At 46.2% G+C, this 15,285-nt stretch overlaps 1 protein-coding gene and 1 long non-coding RNA gene across 7 annotated transcripts; one reads left to right on the top strand and one right to left on the bottom strand.

Annotated features, from left to right (window-relative positions):
* Nucleotides 1-779: 779 nt before the first annotated feature.
* On the top strand, nucleotides 780-12,011 carry LOC125507518. 5 transcript variants are annotated; one of them, XR_007282922.1, is made up of 6 exons: nucleotides 780-985; nucleotides 1,571-1,757; nucleotides 2,176-2,256; nucleotides 3,447-3,587; nucleotides 4,237-4,272; nucleotides 5,248-5,704. XR_007282922.1 is itself a non-coding variant. In XM_048672076.1 (5 exons), exons 2-5 carry the CDS (start codon nucleotides 1,699-1,701, stop codon nucleotides 10,536-10,538), a joined length of 399 nt encoding a protein of 132 aa, XP_048528033.1. In that variant the 5' UTR covers nucleotides 780-985; nucleotides 1,571-1,698; the 3' UTR covers nucleotides 10,539-12,011. The 5 variants fall into 5 exon arrangements, 4 of the variants coding, with proteins under 4 accessions (XP_048528033.1, XP_048528032.1, XP_048528035.1 ...); XM_048672076.1 differs by lacking the exons at nucleotides 4,237-4,272; nucleotides 5,248-5,704 and adding an exon at nucleotides 10,379-12,011 and having other exon boundaries at nucleotides 2,183-2,221; XM_048672075.1 differs by lacking the exons at nucleotides 4,237-4,272; nucleotides 5,248-5,704 and adding an exon at nucleotides 10,379-12,011.
* On the bottom strand, nucleotides 6,960-9,975 carry LOC125507520. 2 transcript variants are annotated; one of them, XR_007282924.1, is made up of 3 exons: nucleotides 9,160-9,975; nucleotides 7,517-8,632; nucleotides 6,960-7,443 (listed from the first exon to the last, which is right to left on the bottom strand). It is a non-coding gene; the product is annotated as an uncharacterized LOC125507520 (long non-coding RNA). The 2 variants fall into 2 exon arrangements; XR_007282923.1 differs by having other exon boundaries at nucleotides 7,517-8,529; nucleotides 9,160-9,972.
* Nucleotides 12,012-15,285: the final 3,274 nt, after the last annotated feature.

Below are 15,285 nucleotides of genomic sequence, written 5' to 3'. Positions count from 1 at the left end.
TCCGCCAGGCAAACCGCGCAGGTCGTGTGCGTGTCCGTGTCCGTGTCGTCGGGCGGCTGGTCACCGTCGGCCGACGCGTCGGCAGCAGCCATCTGGCATCCGCCCCGTCGCCTCCCCGCCGAGGAGTACACCGTGGTCGTGTACGCGGCTAGGACGGCCTCGTCGATGCCTGCGGCCGCGCACCCGTGGCCGAGCTCGACGTCGACGACGCTCCGCTGTGACAGCGACGGCGGCGCGCGGTGCGCCTGGCGCCGGTTGGAGCAGAGGAAGGTGAAGAGGGAGATGACGAGGAGCGCGGCCATGGAGGCGCCGATCAGCAGCACGGTGGAGCCCGGCATGGTATACTACAACCTGGCCGTGCAGCTTCTATGTACCTATATGATTGGTTTGTGATTTGTCCGTGCGTGCGTGCGTCGAGCTGCCGGCCACGTCACGGTCGAGACGGTCGAGATCAAATCAGATCTCTGGCATCAGCCCCGGACATATAAATACAGTACCAATTTAGCTACTTTTCAGTCAGCTGATTTTTGATCTTTGAGTCAGTCGATTTTTCACCCATTGATTTTGTTCTGTGATTCGTTCTGTACCATGAGTTGTTTCGGTTGTGTAAAAATCGACTGAACCTTGAAGTGGGTCAGTCGTATCGTTATTGGGCCGAGGCTATTCCTTCACCCGTTTAGCTGCAGCCCAGCCCGTAGAGGAAAGCCGCTCTCTCTGTCGTCTCTTCTGCTTCACTGCTCTTCTCCTCTCTTATCCACGGTCTTCACTACTCTTTGCCCCCCACCTCTGACCGTGGAGGCTTTGTGCTTCATGCCCCCCCCCCCCCCCTCCCCCACCCCAATTCATTTCTTTTTCTGTATGATACATTTGCTATTTTAAGTTATTCATTTGTTGTTTCTGTTGATATCTATTTTGCAGGGATTTCGAGGTGTCACTGGTTAGGGTTTTCTCTGCTTCCTGTGAGGTGTGCTAGGGGAGGCTTTAGGTATGTGTTCTTCCATTTCTTTTTTTCTTTTGATTTCTCCCTATGATATATAGATCTTGGTTAGGTATACAAGAAGCTTTGAGAACAGTCGTTGAAATCACCAGCCTGAAGACTGAACCAACATTGATTTTGTTTAAGGAATAAAATTGCAGTCCCTTCTCTTAATCAAGTGCGTTCTGATGCATGGTTCAGTTCTCTTTTGTCAATTTCTATCTGACTTAAGGCGTTTAACTTTTGAATTGACATATTCTGCAACTCTGTAACCGATTGTCTGAAGCTAGCATTGACTGCAACTAGGATACTAACATGTACAATTGTCAGCCTCGTCAATGTTAAACTGTCTGCACTTGACAGATTTCAACCAAATGGATGTACAACTAGATTCATAGTTAAGCCTGAATTTAGGTGGGTTTTGTTTGACTCTGAAAGTGCCATTTGACCACTTGGTGTGGTATCTCAACTCTTCTATTTGAGGATAAATAACATTATTCATCTCAAAATGATATAAACTTGGTGTGGCGTCTTTTTTTTGTTAGTTATGTTGGTGTGCAATTTTCATGTCATTTGATTAGTTTTTATGTTTAGTTTTCGCAAGGGTTTATGTCCCAAGGTCTTGAAGATATCAACAGTGACAAGAGCCCAGCTTCGAGTTCCTTTTGTTCCATCGGACATCGTGGTGTTCTGTGTAGTCCCCACTAACACTCCTGGTGGTGATGCTAGTGGATCTGGTGGTGATGCTGGTGCTGCTGCGGCTTCCTGCTCTGTTTGAAGTGTATGGTTCAAGCTTGGTCTTAAGACATATTGCGTCTGCTTTTGGAACTGTATGCCTTATAGGCAGCTAGTACGATGTCGTCTTTAGATTTTGTAGTAGTTTGTCCCATGTTGTCAAGTTGAACTGTCACCTCTTCGTTACCTAGGTTGAATTTTCTTTTGCAATCTGGTTGTGTAATGTTTGCGACCACTACTGAATATCATTGAAATTAGTGGCGAAACTTTGGTCTGTCGTTTTATTATTTGGCTATTATAAATTTGTTTGTAGGCTATGTAGTGGTCATCTTCTTTGTTTCTAATTTGAAAAGTTGGGGTACTCTGTCCCTATCTTTGTCAATTTGAACATGTAATCTTTCCTTGTGTTTATTTCAAACTTCTACAACTATGGTTTTGAGCTTGCTGATATTGTTTTGTTGCAGGTCACAGTGTCCTTTTCCAATCTTTGAAGATAAGTTGGAATTCAAGGTAGAAAATATTTTGTGGAACGCCACTTCCTATAGGTATTTTGGTCGTTTATAGTTTCTTAAAATTCATATTTTTGCAATGCTCATTACTGATTTTCTTCATAGTTACTTCCCATAATAATGTTAACGTTCCTTCTTTGTTTTCTCCCATGTCTCTTTTCTGACATCTGTGCAACATGTAATGTTATGATAGTGCCACAACCTGAGCAAGTGATTTTCCCTTGGCGACAACTTTCTCCACTAATCCTTTCTGCTAGTTATCTATTTGTACAACTCTTTGGACCTGCAAATGCAATGTTCAGACTTCTTAGTTTTATAATTTTGTTTTTCAAAATTATTATATTGCAACCATAACAATGGTTTTTCATGTTGCTAGCAACTTCAGCATGCAAATCTAATTCCTTACATTATAGTCACTGCTGATGCTTACCTTGTGTTTTTGTTGGTTGTATCATGAGAGTGCACTTGCTGATATTCCTGTTGTGTAATTTTTGGCACCTACATAAGCAATTTTAGATTATTAGTTATTTTTTGGGGGTAAGTTAAACTAGAGTTTTGAAACTTCTGCCTCTGCATCCATTTTTATTCAGTGTTCCTCACCTTGTTGACAGTATGGTCTGCTCCACCATGAAGTTGTTGTTGCTCATAATGAAGTTGTGCAACTTCTGTAGGTTGCATATGCAATTATCTTTTTAATATCTTGATATGACATGAAAGCATAGTACTAATTGATGCAATGATAGCATAATGGCTTCCATGGCATGCAAAGTACCTATGCCTCTACAACTATTTTTATACCACTGTTGCTTACCTTGTATAGAATTCTTTTTGATCGAGTGTAGTTGTTCCTTCTGATTTTGAATCTCTGTATCCTAGAAATGCAATTTTGATATAATTAGTGTCATCATGTGGAAGTTAATCGTAATGCTAATGGCTGGCAGCCATGACAACCAAAACAGTGGCTATTGCAATTGTCCGCTGACGCAACAGTGGTGTCTGTCAGCAAGATTTTATACTCTAATATGTTTTGCTACTGCATGTTGGTGTTGCTGCTGATACTTATTCTGTGCAACTTCTTTATCGTGCATCAGCAATTAAGATAACTAGATTCATTAGCAGTATGTTTTTTCGTAGTTATAATAGTTGGATACTGTAATAGGAGTGGTTGCTACGGCAACAAAATTTGTGTCTACACTTATGTTTATGATTTCGATTTTAATCTTCAGGAAGGGTGATAGGCTTCCCAAAATTCATTCATCTATAGAAAAACGTAATGGCCTTGGGTTCGAGTCCTCCACCGTTCCGACTTTGATGAAGTACCTGAAGTTGTTTATGTTGTCCTTGATGAGGAATGCTTCAGGAGGATGGTGAGTTGTATTAATCATTTCTTTTATAGTTTGACTTATTTTGTAGATATCAATCTATGTGTATGTGTTTACTTAGCCACTGCATTTTTTCATGGCTAATATGAAACCTGTGTATTTTAGGTGTTGTTTCCCATCCTATGTCGCGATTGTCTTTGTAATTAGTTATATAGATGGAACTATAATTTGTCTTTCCATGATCTAAATCCAGTTGATATTGATCAATTATGCAAGTATAGTTATAATCGTGAATACAGTGAGGTACTCTGTATTACATATAGCTTGAATTCTTTTGTACATATCAAAGTATCTGCTTCCAATAAAACCTAAATCAGCATATCAACAAGGCTAATATGAATCTTGCTGTTGTAAAATGTGTGCAAGTTTAATATGATGAACATGCAATTTTTAATTGTAGTCTTTGAATTTATGAATTAGGCTTTTGCTGTAATTATAGTTGTACTCATAGTCATGCTCGTGCATTTTATTACTTGCAGTAATGAGAATGCAATAATTAGGTTTAGGTAGATTTTTGCAAGTACATCGATCCTTTCTCTTTTGAAGTTGTTTTCTATATTTCTTGGGTTTTTTTGTGTTGACTTGTTCTTGTTATGGTTATCTCTCTGAATATGCACATTTAATTTCAACATAGATAACTTCTTTAGGGAGCTGTACTGCATATCAACAAGTATGTGCTAGAAACTTTTACTTTGACAACTTCTTTAGCCCTAGATGTGATAGTTATATTTCTGTAAGTATGTATGCATGCTCGTATTTATAGTTCTTGCGTGTTGCTGTTGAAGAACAAGTGAAAGTTAAGTTCTCTGAATATGCAAATTTAAAATTCTGCCATGAGAGTGTTGTTCTGATTTTACTTGTAGTTAAATAATTTCTAGCACAAGCAGGTCAAGATGCTGTAGTATGCATGCTCATAGTATAGTTCTTCTATGTTGCTACTCAACAACAACTGCAAGCTTAGTTGCTTAGTTTTCTGAATATGTAAATTTAGTCAGTTCATGGATATTATAGATTATGGCTTCAGGGAGGTGTTCAGCCTTAACTGTAGTTTAACAATTTTTCTAGTATAACTAGGTGATTTTTATACATATCTATGCATGCTCGCACTACACTTCTTTCTATGTTGCTTTTGATCAACAACTGCAAGTTTAGTTTTCTGATTGTGCAAATTCAGTATGTGCATGCAATTTTCAGATTATGCCTGCAGGTAGGTGTTCTGCCTTGACTGTAGTTAAACATTTTGTAGTACAAATAGGTGAAAATTGTCAAAATATTTTGGTTATCTTTTTGTACATATGTATGCGTGCTAGCACTATACTTTATTGTATGTTACTTTTGGTCAACAACTGCAAATTTAGTTCTCCGAATATGCAAATTCAGTATATGCATGGAAATTTTAGATTCTGATTTCAGGATGGGGTTCTGCTTTAACTGTAGTTAAACAATTTGTAGTACAACTAGGTGTAGATCTTGTGGTTATCTTTTTGTACATATGTATGCATGCTAGCACTATACTTCTTTGTATGTTGCTTTTGGTCAACAACTGCAAGTTTAGTTCTCTGAATATGCAAATTCAATTCCTTCTTGGCATTTTTAAATTCTGCCTTTAGGGAGGTGTTCTGTTTTTAAATTCTGAATATGTCAGGTCGTCACATAAGATGCAGTAGCAAAATCAAAACATAGAAGACAGAAGAGGGCAAGAGAATTTTCAAGATATCAAAATCAAAATCAAAACACCGAATTGTCAGGTCGTCACATATTGCCAGGCCCTTTTTTTTGGGCTGGACAGAAGGCAGAAGAGGGCAAGAGAATTTTTTTTCAGCCAGTTTGGTTGTTGGGCTGATCGACTGACCCTAACTTTGGGTCAGTCAGTTTTCTTCTGTCCTCTTTTCTTTTCCTTTGTTGTAGTAATCGACTGACCACATTCTACAATCAGTCGATTAACCTGTAGCCGCTCCATATAAATACTCACTGCCAAGGAACTAGTAGCTCGGTCCAAATCCAAATTTCCGCGGTCGTTGTAGTAATTGGCAAGCTAATTAGGCATCACGTTTGACTATTAACCGGCCGCTCCTCGTCAAAGTATACTCATTTACGTTGCTTGTTGCACGCGTCAATGGTTCACGTGTCAGTAGTAGTATAAATAGAGCCTTTTACGACCAAGATTTTTCGTGTCAGGAGTATGTTTGCCGGAAAGCGTGCCTGCAGAGTAGCTTCGTTTGCTGTTCGCAACCTGTTGGCTAGCTGCCCCGGGAGAGACTGGATTTTGCTACTCGTGTGTTGTCTCGTGGATGTCCACTATGTTTGTGGTCTATTTTTTTCTCGGCTTTTTATTTTATTTTTTGTTGCTGTGTATTTGTGGAAATTTAGATGTGATATCCATAAAAAACATCTAGATGTGAATTAGACAAATTAAAAGAATTTCATCAATCAACAAGGGTTGTCGTAGCATGTTTGGCTAATGGAAGTGGGATGGCTAGAAAAAAGACCGTTTGCTCCCATCTTGTCAATCTCTTGCCTTTTCTCTCTTCTCCCTAGGGAAAGAATCAAGTATTTTATTTAAAATGGCAGAAATTGTACATCAGCCCTCCGGGGCCACTGCCTCGACATCCACCAGACCCGACGCAAGAGAACACCATGTGCACCAAGTACAAGCTAGCTCTTCCAAGCAATGCCCCCAAGGGGAAATGATGAAGACGCCACCGTCGCCCACTCCGAAAACCATCTGAAGCTTATGTTTTCAAATGGAAAGCCCAACCCCTTGTAGACGAAGAGGAGTTCCACGATGATGCCTCCAAGAGGGGAAACGGCAGCCGCCATCGTCGACGACACCAACAGAGACCCGCAGATCTGGACCACCAATGAGCGTCCAGATCATCGGAGACATTCCCGTTGATAAATTGGTGGCTGCGACTCTCACTAACGACAGTTGTATCAATGATCTTGTGCACGACAACATCACTCCTCTGCTTCAGCAGTTGGTCTGTTTGCAGGAGAATTTGCAGCAGAGTGTTGTCTCCCTACACGGACGCAGATCAGGTGACATGCAAACAGCATGTCACCGTGTGCCTCGCGGCCTCCCATCCACCGTCCAGCCAGAATCCAACGGACAGCAGCACTCCAAGGCAAAAACATTCAGACTTCATAGTTTTCAGCCCATACCCTCTGAAACTTCACAGTTTTGAATTTTATATGATACAGATACAAATCTTTTAGTCATTCAACAGTACAAACAAGTGTTTTGAACAAAATACAATACAAACATCAACCTTTTAGTTCGGAAACAGTGCAAGCAACAGTCAAAATACTGTTTGCACTCAGATTCACAAGAGATTCAGTTTTGAACAATACAAAATATAAACATCAGCCTTTTAGTCCGGAAACAGTACAAACAACAGTCAAATATACTGTTTACATTCATATTCATAAGAAATTCAGACATGCCATTCATCACTATTTAGATTCAGAGAACCCACTTCATCACAAGTAATTCAGAAGTACATGATTTGAAGTTTCAGTACCACTTTCCAGTGAATTCAGTGAGCTCTTAACAGCCATTTAGTGCCATCTGATTTGTACACTTAGGCTCCAAAAGACGACTATAGTTAGCCCAAAATACTACACTTAACTATGTCCAAAATACTTCTAGCAGGCTTGCACGCTAGAACAGATCATCCTCACCACAAGGCGGAGCCGTCAAGAGCTGGGTGAAACTCATGATAGCATTGCACTCTTGGGGCTTGATATTTACTCCTTTGATGTTGTCACACTTCTCCACTAGTACTTGAGGCTGTACATCATCCTTCTTCTTTTGTTGCACACCATCCTTCTTCTTTTGTGGCTGCCAATGAAAAGTATAGTAATTAGTTTACAAAAGAAGAATAAAAACATATCATGTACCAATTGCAGCATACATTTTCTCCTGTTTTGGTCGGCGCGGTAGATTTCAATGGTATACTCTTCCCCTTGAGTAACTTATCAAGCCAAGTTTGCTTTCTCCTTAATTTTGTTGCCGGAACCTCTTTTTTCTTCAGTCGTGCAGCTCTAAGCAATTCATCTATTTGCTGCACATTTGGGTCAACATTCTCTTTGTCTTTATATGGTTCATCCATAGCACCAGTGGCATTGAGTATTTCCTGTATGCTAGGTGCAACGGAGGCAAGTGCATTAGCCAATAGCAAACAACACTGTGGGGAGCTGGCTGCTCCATGTGCCACATTGTGAAATTGATGAGACAAATCCCTGTACCGAAGTTGAGCTTCAAATTTTGGATCTTCTACCACTTTCCTTCCTTCCTTATCTTCTATACTTCCATTGCGAGCTTCTCTAGTCACGAAAGAACTTCAACATACTACCGGCCTGTCCATAAGCCATCTCCCGCTGCCGCTTGGTTCGCAAATGATTCTTTTGGTCAGTCAAAGTGTAACCAACGTTGAACTTCCCACCAGCTCGACGACATGCAAACTCATGTGAAGCTTTTGGCATAATTCCAGAATCATCGGCCGTTTCTATCTCTAAAGCTTGCACATCTGAAATCTTCCTTTGTGATGCCAACAAGTGACAGGTTTGTGGCAATTGAAGGAGGTGATTGTGTTCCAAATCAACTTCGGTGACTTCAAAAAAATTGGCCACTCGATCAAATGAAACAATCATCCGAACTTTACAATTGGTTCTTGTTTCAGCTCTAATGCGCTTCGGCTCGTGATCTATTTGATTTTTCCTTCGAATGCCTTCATTGGAACAAACAAACCTACATGAAGTGATTGTTCCATCAATTCTGCTTCTGATGGTATTTCTTTTCCTCAAATCAAAGCCTATGTGACCTCCATATTGCACCCAGAACTCCCAAGCCTCATCCGAATTTCTGAACCGCATACCAACTTTGGGTATCCTGTTGCCAATCGATCCCATCGCACAACGCACAATTCTGCCAAATTCCACAGTGTATACTCAAAATAGAAGTACAATACTCGCTGCAAGTCTCCACATTTATTCAGAAATGTAGTGCTGACTCAAAATAGAAGTAGTTCCTATGTTGAAACCACAAAGCTTAGCAGATTATAGTCTTATCGAGATGCACATAAGTACTTAACTCGCTGCAAGTCTCCATATTTATTCAGAGTGTAGTGCTGACTAATATTTTCAGAATGTAGTGCTGCAAGTCTCCATATTTATTCAGAGTATAGTTTGTCACTATTAGTATTATACCGGTGACTGGACAACCAATTATATCAAACACCACAGCAGGAGGTACATTATGGTTAGCTCTACCAGTATACAAATACCAATTTCAATTTTGTTGCCTGCATCTGAGTGCACTAATCAGTGGCGGAGCCAAACAGCGTGAGGAGCCTGGGCAAAGCTCGTGCATAGCGATGTCAGCTAGCTTTGCCCCAACAAAAATCACTACTACAGTAATAAGCAAGTAATCAGACTAATCTGCAGTGAAGAGTTGCCGGACGAGCCCGGGAGCTGGCTCCGCCTCTGGCACTAATGGAATAAGAGAGAGAGAGAGAGAGAGAGAGAGAGAGAGAGAGAGAGAGAGGGGGGGGGGGACCTGAGAAGAGGTCGCTGACGATGATGAACGGTCCCCAGCTCGCGGCAGCGCTCGTCCCGGCTCGCGGCGGCGCTCGTCCCCGGCTCTCGCGGCGGACGGCGCTCGCCCCCGACCCGCGGCAGCGTTCGGCCCTGGTTCCCGCGGAGGACGGCGCTCGTCCCTGCCTCTCCTCAGTGACGACGGCTGACGGCGGGCGGTGACGGCGGCGGCGGCCGGCGAAGGCCGCGAGGCGAGGAGACGCCGGCGAATCGCCGTGCCAAAGCCCGCCTTTTCCCTGCCTTCCCCGCCAGATTTTTCTGCTGATCCGTGCTCGATTTGGTCTATGTCTGGATATTGTTTTTGCCTTGGAGTGCTCCTATCCGTTGGATTCTGGCTGGACGGTGGATGGGAGGCCGCGAGGCACACGGTGACATGCCGTTTGCATGTCACCTGATCTGCGTCCCCCTACACAGTGACACAGAAGACCAAGTGAGATAGAATTTTGAAAGCTCGTGTGTCTACTCAGCCAACTCTGCTTGCCATTTACAAATTCTTGGATTCAATGGAGTTATTCGAGCAGGTCTTCTGGGATGCATGGGCACCAAGAAAGTTCAGAGTTTTGCCCTAGCTCCTACACCAAAACCGACTTTGGTGCAATGATCGCATGCAACGTCGTGGACGGGAAAAACACTATTTTCTGTCAGCTATGCATGCACAACCTGGAATGCTCTGGTCACGTCTTCTGGCAATGCAACTTGGCGGTGGAGGTTTGGGACAAGGTGGCCCTTTGGCACGGCTGCTCCTCACTACACTTGCTGGCAGACGAAGAAGAACTCGCTGGAGATCATGACTTCCAACATAAGCTCTACAGCAGTTGCGGGGGGGGGGGGGGGGGGGGGGATAAAATATGTGCTCTCCTGACACTCTAGGGGATTTAGCACGAACGGATCAGATGCACTTAGAGCGAAGATTGCAAGCGCTAACGATATTCTTGCAGCAATCAGAAGATCAGGCGCAACCTGCATTGAGCACCCGTTTGGGGAGCCGTCGTGAGAAAATTTAGTATCAGTGTTTTCTTCTGGCTGCAGCTTTGTTCTGCGAGTTTATTTATTTTTCCTTGATCCATGGATAACCACCTTGTCTCCTTTGCCGCTGCTCTCTGCTATTGCTCAATGAAATGCCAGCTAAAGCTAGAATTTTCAAATAAATAAATAAATCTAATTCATTTGCTTGAACTCAGGAGATGTTCCAAGAGTACCCACAAATTTGCATCAAGACACCCCCGTCCCTCCCGTCCCCCGCGTCGCCTCTGGGCGGCTCAGGCGGAGCCCAGCACCGTCGGCGCCTCCTCCCACCCCGCCCTCTCACCTCGCCGCCGCCGAATGACGCGGCCGGGCTAAGCCCGCGCAGCGGACGGCGGCAGCGAGGCTCTCCTGGCCCGCAGCGGCGCGGGCAGCTCTGGATCTCGGGTGGCGGCCCGGTCTTCGCGGCGGTTGTCAGCTGTGGAGGCCGCATGGGTGGCACGGCGGCGGGGCCTGGTGGTGCTCCTGCCTCTCCCTTGGCGGCGCTCGGCTTCGGGGGCGTGGTGCTCCAGATCTCGGCGCTTCCAGTTGGGTCTCTGTTTCTACTCGGCTGGGCGGCGCGGGAGCCTCGGTGATGCTTCGATGGCCGGCGGGGAGGCTGGCGGACGCTGGATCTGGCCGGGCGTGGCTGGATCCGGACGTTCTTCGGGGGTTTTCTGCTGCAGCTTGTTCGTTGTCTCCGCGTGGTGCGGTTCCTGCGGCGTGGTGGCGGTGACCTCCTGCCCCCAGGCCTGGTGAGGGCGACGGTGTGAGGTCGGCCCGATGGCGGTGATGGTGGTGTGCGTCCAGGGCCCGGCTGCCCGCTGCTGCTGGTCGGGCGGGCGCGCAGGACGGCCTTGGCAGGGGCGGGCACTGACGGGAGGCTCCCCTCGGTGCTCTGCGGTGCTGGTTTGGTGGAGGTTTGATGGAGGTCTGTGGCTGGCCGGTACGGGCTGGTGGTGGTCGAGCATCTCAGGGAGAAATCCTTCTTCCGGCCTTTGCCGGAGCTGGCGACGGCGGCGCCTGCGGGCGTCGCGCTTTTTCTTGGAAGCGTCGCTGATGTATGGTGCTCCACCCCTCACCCCGCGGCCTTGGCTCCGGAGGGAAACCTCTTGATCCGATCGGGCGATGAAGGCGTTTTCACGTCTTCTTCCTCCTTGGGGGCATCGTCTTGGAGCCGGCTACAACCTGAGACCGGTGGATGGCGGCATCTTCGCCGCATGGAAGGGCGGCATCTTCGCCGCGTAGGATGGTGGCATCTTCGCCGCTTGGGAAGGGTGGCATCTTCGCCGCGTGGTTTGCTGAGGCAGCCGTTTCGGGGGCGTCGATTTCTGTTTGGCAACAATGATGGCGTCAAGAGGAGCTTGGGTCGCAGCTCGGGCTTTGGTAGTCGGATCTTCCCGGCGTGCCCGATGTGCTCTTTAGGGCACAGTCGGCGCAAGTTCTGCATATTTCCCTTGTGAGGCTCGTCGTCAAAGTCGGAGTTGTCAGTTGTTGGCGCGTGTGGCCATCTGTTGGCATGTGTCATCATTGCTCTGTGTAGCTGTTTGTGGGGGCGGCTTCGTTGGTGGAGCTCTATGGTGAAGTCGGAGTCGCCCGTTCGGAGGTAACCAGTGATGACAATGACGCTTGCGACTACTCGGCGGATGTCTTTTCTTCTTTGCAGCTCATGTTTCATGTCGGTGGCTAGGTTGGCCGGTGGTGCCCATGTTATATGGGTTGGGTTGTATCGGTTTTAACCCGGTTTTCCGTCAATTAACCGGGCAATTCTCACTTCTTCTTAATTAATGAAAATAGCAAGTCTTTTGTCTCGTTTAAAAAAAAACAAATTTGCATCCCTAATCCCTGTCACATCAAAGTGCAGTCTTTTTCACGGGGTAATGCTATGAGGCACACGACACAACCAACAAGCGGTGCTACCACCAGATCTTGCTATACTAGCTAAACTATGAGCAGCTCTATTTTGATGACACTCAATTTTCAACGAAATAAACCCACGCGAGTCCAGAGTTTTCTTAATCTCCAACATGAGATGACCGTATGCAAAATGGTCCAACGAGTCATCAATCATATCAAAGTGCAGTTAAAGATCTCATTTACCCAGCTCCATCATTCATAGTATAAACAATCAACTAATAAAGCACGATTCACCATCTTAATCGCCTACTTAAGGCATCATGTTCCTCCATCTATAATTACTAGTAATTGTTTACTATACTATCAGCAGACACAGTTTTCTTTTCTAGATGTCGCATTTGCAATAGCGACATCCTCTTCTTTAATGGTTAAAATTGGCAAGCTCTTTTCTCTGTCAAATCAAAGTAAAAAAGTTGATAGTCGTAACAGTTAAGAGAAATGTCCCACTAATACAAATACTACTGTGTATGTCCACAAGGAATCGTGCACGCAACAAGCAAGGAACAATTGTTAACAGGAAAAGGTAAAAGTAGAACGCGAGGCATGGTCATCGTCATTGCCATTCTCTTTGTGGTGGACGGCGGAGATTTAATCTGACCATGAGGTGGCCGTTGGCGCAAATTTACGGGTTGCCGTTGAAGATGTCCAAAGGTTCTTAAAATTGCATCCCTAATCCTGTCACATCAAACCGCAGTCAAATATCTTATTTACCTAGCTTCATCATTCATAGTATAAATAATCAACTAAAATGCACGATTCACCGTCTTAATCACCTACTTTAGCATCATGTTCCTACATCATTACTAGTAATTGTTTACTAAACTATCCGCAGACACACATTTCTTTTCAAGCTGTCGCATTTGCATAGCGAACATGCCACGACACCGTTGGAAATTTGGAGGCTCTTTTTCTCTGTCAAATCAAAGCAAAAAGAGCCGCTCCCCGTCCGTCCAGCCTTGTCCTTCGCTGGCCAGGAGTTGGGTTGAGGTTGTGGGCCACTCGTCGTTGTGTGTGTCGGCGCCGCCAAGATCTCAATCTGGGTGTTGCAAGGATTCCAATGTCTGCGCCTCTTTGGTGTCTGCTTTGGAGTCGCAGCTTGCCCTGCTGCGCACGGAGCTTCTTTAGGAGGTTGAGCTGCTCCGCACTGAGCTTCGCGACGCTCTAGCCAAGTTTGAGATTGCATCGGTTGTGCCTTTGTTGCCTGAGCTCCAGGTTGGTTCCATTGATGAGGATGCTGAATGTTGCTTTGGAGATTTTTCTCCTCATGCTCTGCATGTGACGCCGCTTGTTCGTGGGAATGCAGTTATCACGGAGGTCGTAGCTCCAGTTCTGCAGATTATGCCTGAGTTGCAGGAGCTTTGTGGGGAATATCTATGGTGTTACCGATGGAGTTGAGCGCATTGGAGTCCTTGGTGGTGGCCATGCCACCTTCACTACCACCGTCAGAGTCCTATCAGTCGCCCGCCATTCCGGGTTGTGGAGACTTGGTTGGTTCTGTCAATGCCTCATCTATGGCCATTGTGCATGTGGCGTCTTTGAGTGGCGAGGTTGATGAGATAGGTGTGTTGGCACCTAACTCTGAGGCTCTTTCATGTGACCAACTGGAGACGTCTGAGTCCATCGTGCCAGTGGTACCCGTGACTGATGATGTTGAGGCGGTTGGTGCGTTGGCGCCTGATCCTTCGGAGCCCAACCAGTCGCTCGCCTCTGTTGAGCGTGGAGGTTCCGATGTTGCAATCACCCACTCGCATGTGACCATTGGGCAGGTTTCTGTGCGTGACAAGTTCAATGAGATTCTCTTCGAAATAGAGCTTCACAGCTTGCTCAAACGTTTGGAGAGGGTGAGCCCTGGATCTGGCAAGGCGATTGTGGAGGAGGCTCTCAGGAGCAAAGGAAAGAAGAGTGACGCCACAAGAAAGGCTTCTGCAGCTGCTTGATGGATGGTTACCAGTCTCTTGGGTTGTCCTTATGGTCTGGCTTGTCTTCGTGGATTTGGTGGTGCCCGTGGTTTTCGGCAAAGTTACTCTCGTTGGGGTGTCTTCATGTTGTAACAGTGTGCAGGTTGGTGGACGTTTGGTGTTGGGTATGGTGGTCACTCCGTGAGTAGTCCACCTGTAGTTGGTCTGTATCGGTTTTCGCCTGTTTTTCCGTTAATTAACTGGGCAATTCTTTTCTACTTAATTAATTGATGAGACAAATTTTTTGCCTCCGTTTCAGAAAAAAACAAAAAGAAATCGATAACTTAAAATTTTAAGAGAAAGTTCCCAGGAATACAAATACTACTGTATATCTCAGCAGGGAATCGTGCACGCAGCAAGCAAGGAACAATTGGTGACAGGAAAAGGTAAGACTGTGGAAGTATAACGCTTGGCATCGGTATTGGGATTACCATCGTCTTTGTGGTCGACGGCGGAGATTCGATCTGACCATCAGGTGGCCGTTGGCGCAAATCTTAGCGCACGCAGAAGGTATATATATATGTATGTGGCACGGTCAGGTTGTCCCTGCTTTGCTGTGACAGTACCTGTTGTGAGTTGCGACCATGTCAAGGGACAGCCTTCTAATCGGCGCCTCCATGGCTCTGCTCCTCGTGCTTTCCTTCGTCGCATTTTTCTGCTCCAACCGACGGCGAGCGGCGCAGAGCTCGTCGCGGCAGGGCGTGGCCGACATCGAGGCCGGGAACGGCAGGTGCGCCGCTGCCGCCGCGGGACTCGACGAGGCCGTCCTGGCCGCGTGCCCGACGACGGTTTACTCCTCGTCAATCCAGCATCAACATCAGGCGGCGGCTACCGGTGCACGGCAGGAGCGGACTGCGAAGGAGGAGGCGCGCGGGTGCGCGGTGTGCCTGGCGGAGTACGCCGACGGCGACGAGCTGCGGGTGCTGCCCGGCTGCGCGCACGCGTTCCACCGGCGGTGCGTCGATCAGTGGCTCCGGCGGCGGCCCAGCTGCCCGCTCTGCCGCACGTCGCCGCATAGCACCACCACTGCATGCTAACCGTCACAGCGTCAGCAGGCCGACCGAGGTAGCCTGTCGGGAGTCGTTCGGGACCGTTCCGGCCGTATAGTGGCAAGATGTGTCGTACTCAATGCCTAGCTAGTAGTACTAGCTAGGTAGCCTAGCTAGGTAGGTCATCGTGGCCAAAGACACAGCTGCTAAATTGGGAAGCTA

The sequence above is a fragment of the Triticum urartu genome, chromosome 5, assembly GCF_003073215.2.
Source record: "Triticum urartu cultivar G1812 chromosome 5, Tu2.1, whole genome shotgun sequence".
Classification (NCBI taxonomy): Eukaryota; Viridiplantae; Streptophyta; class Magnoliopsida; order Poales; family Poaceae; genus Triticum; species Triticum urartu.
Note: the sequence above shows the minus strand (reverse complement) of the source record. Positions and strands in the feature narration are given on the sequence as shown.

What these genes read in the sequence shown, in the direction of transcription:
- LOC125507518 (XM_048672075.1), top strand. Translation starts at nt 1,699, where the DNA reads ATGCTAGTGGATCTGGTGGTGATGCTGGTGCTGCTGCGGCTTCCTGCT. An exon ending in TGGAACGCCACTTCCTATAG is followed by an intron (nt 2,257 to 3,446) that starts GTATTTTGGTCG and finishes TTTAATCTTCAG; the next exon opens with GAAGGGTGATAGGCTTCCCA. An exon ending in AGGAATGCTTCAGGAGGATG is followed by an intron (nt 3,588 to 10,378) that starts GTGAGTTGTATT and finishes GCTTGAACTCAG; the next exon opens with GAGATGTTCCAAGAGTACCC.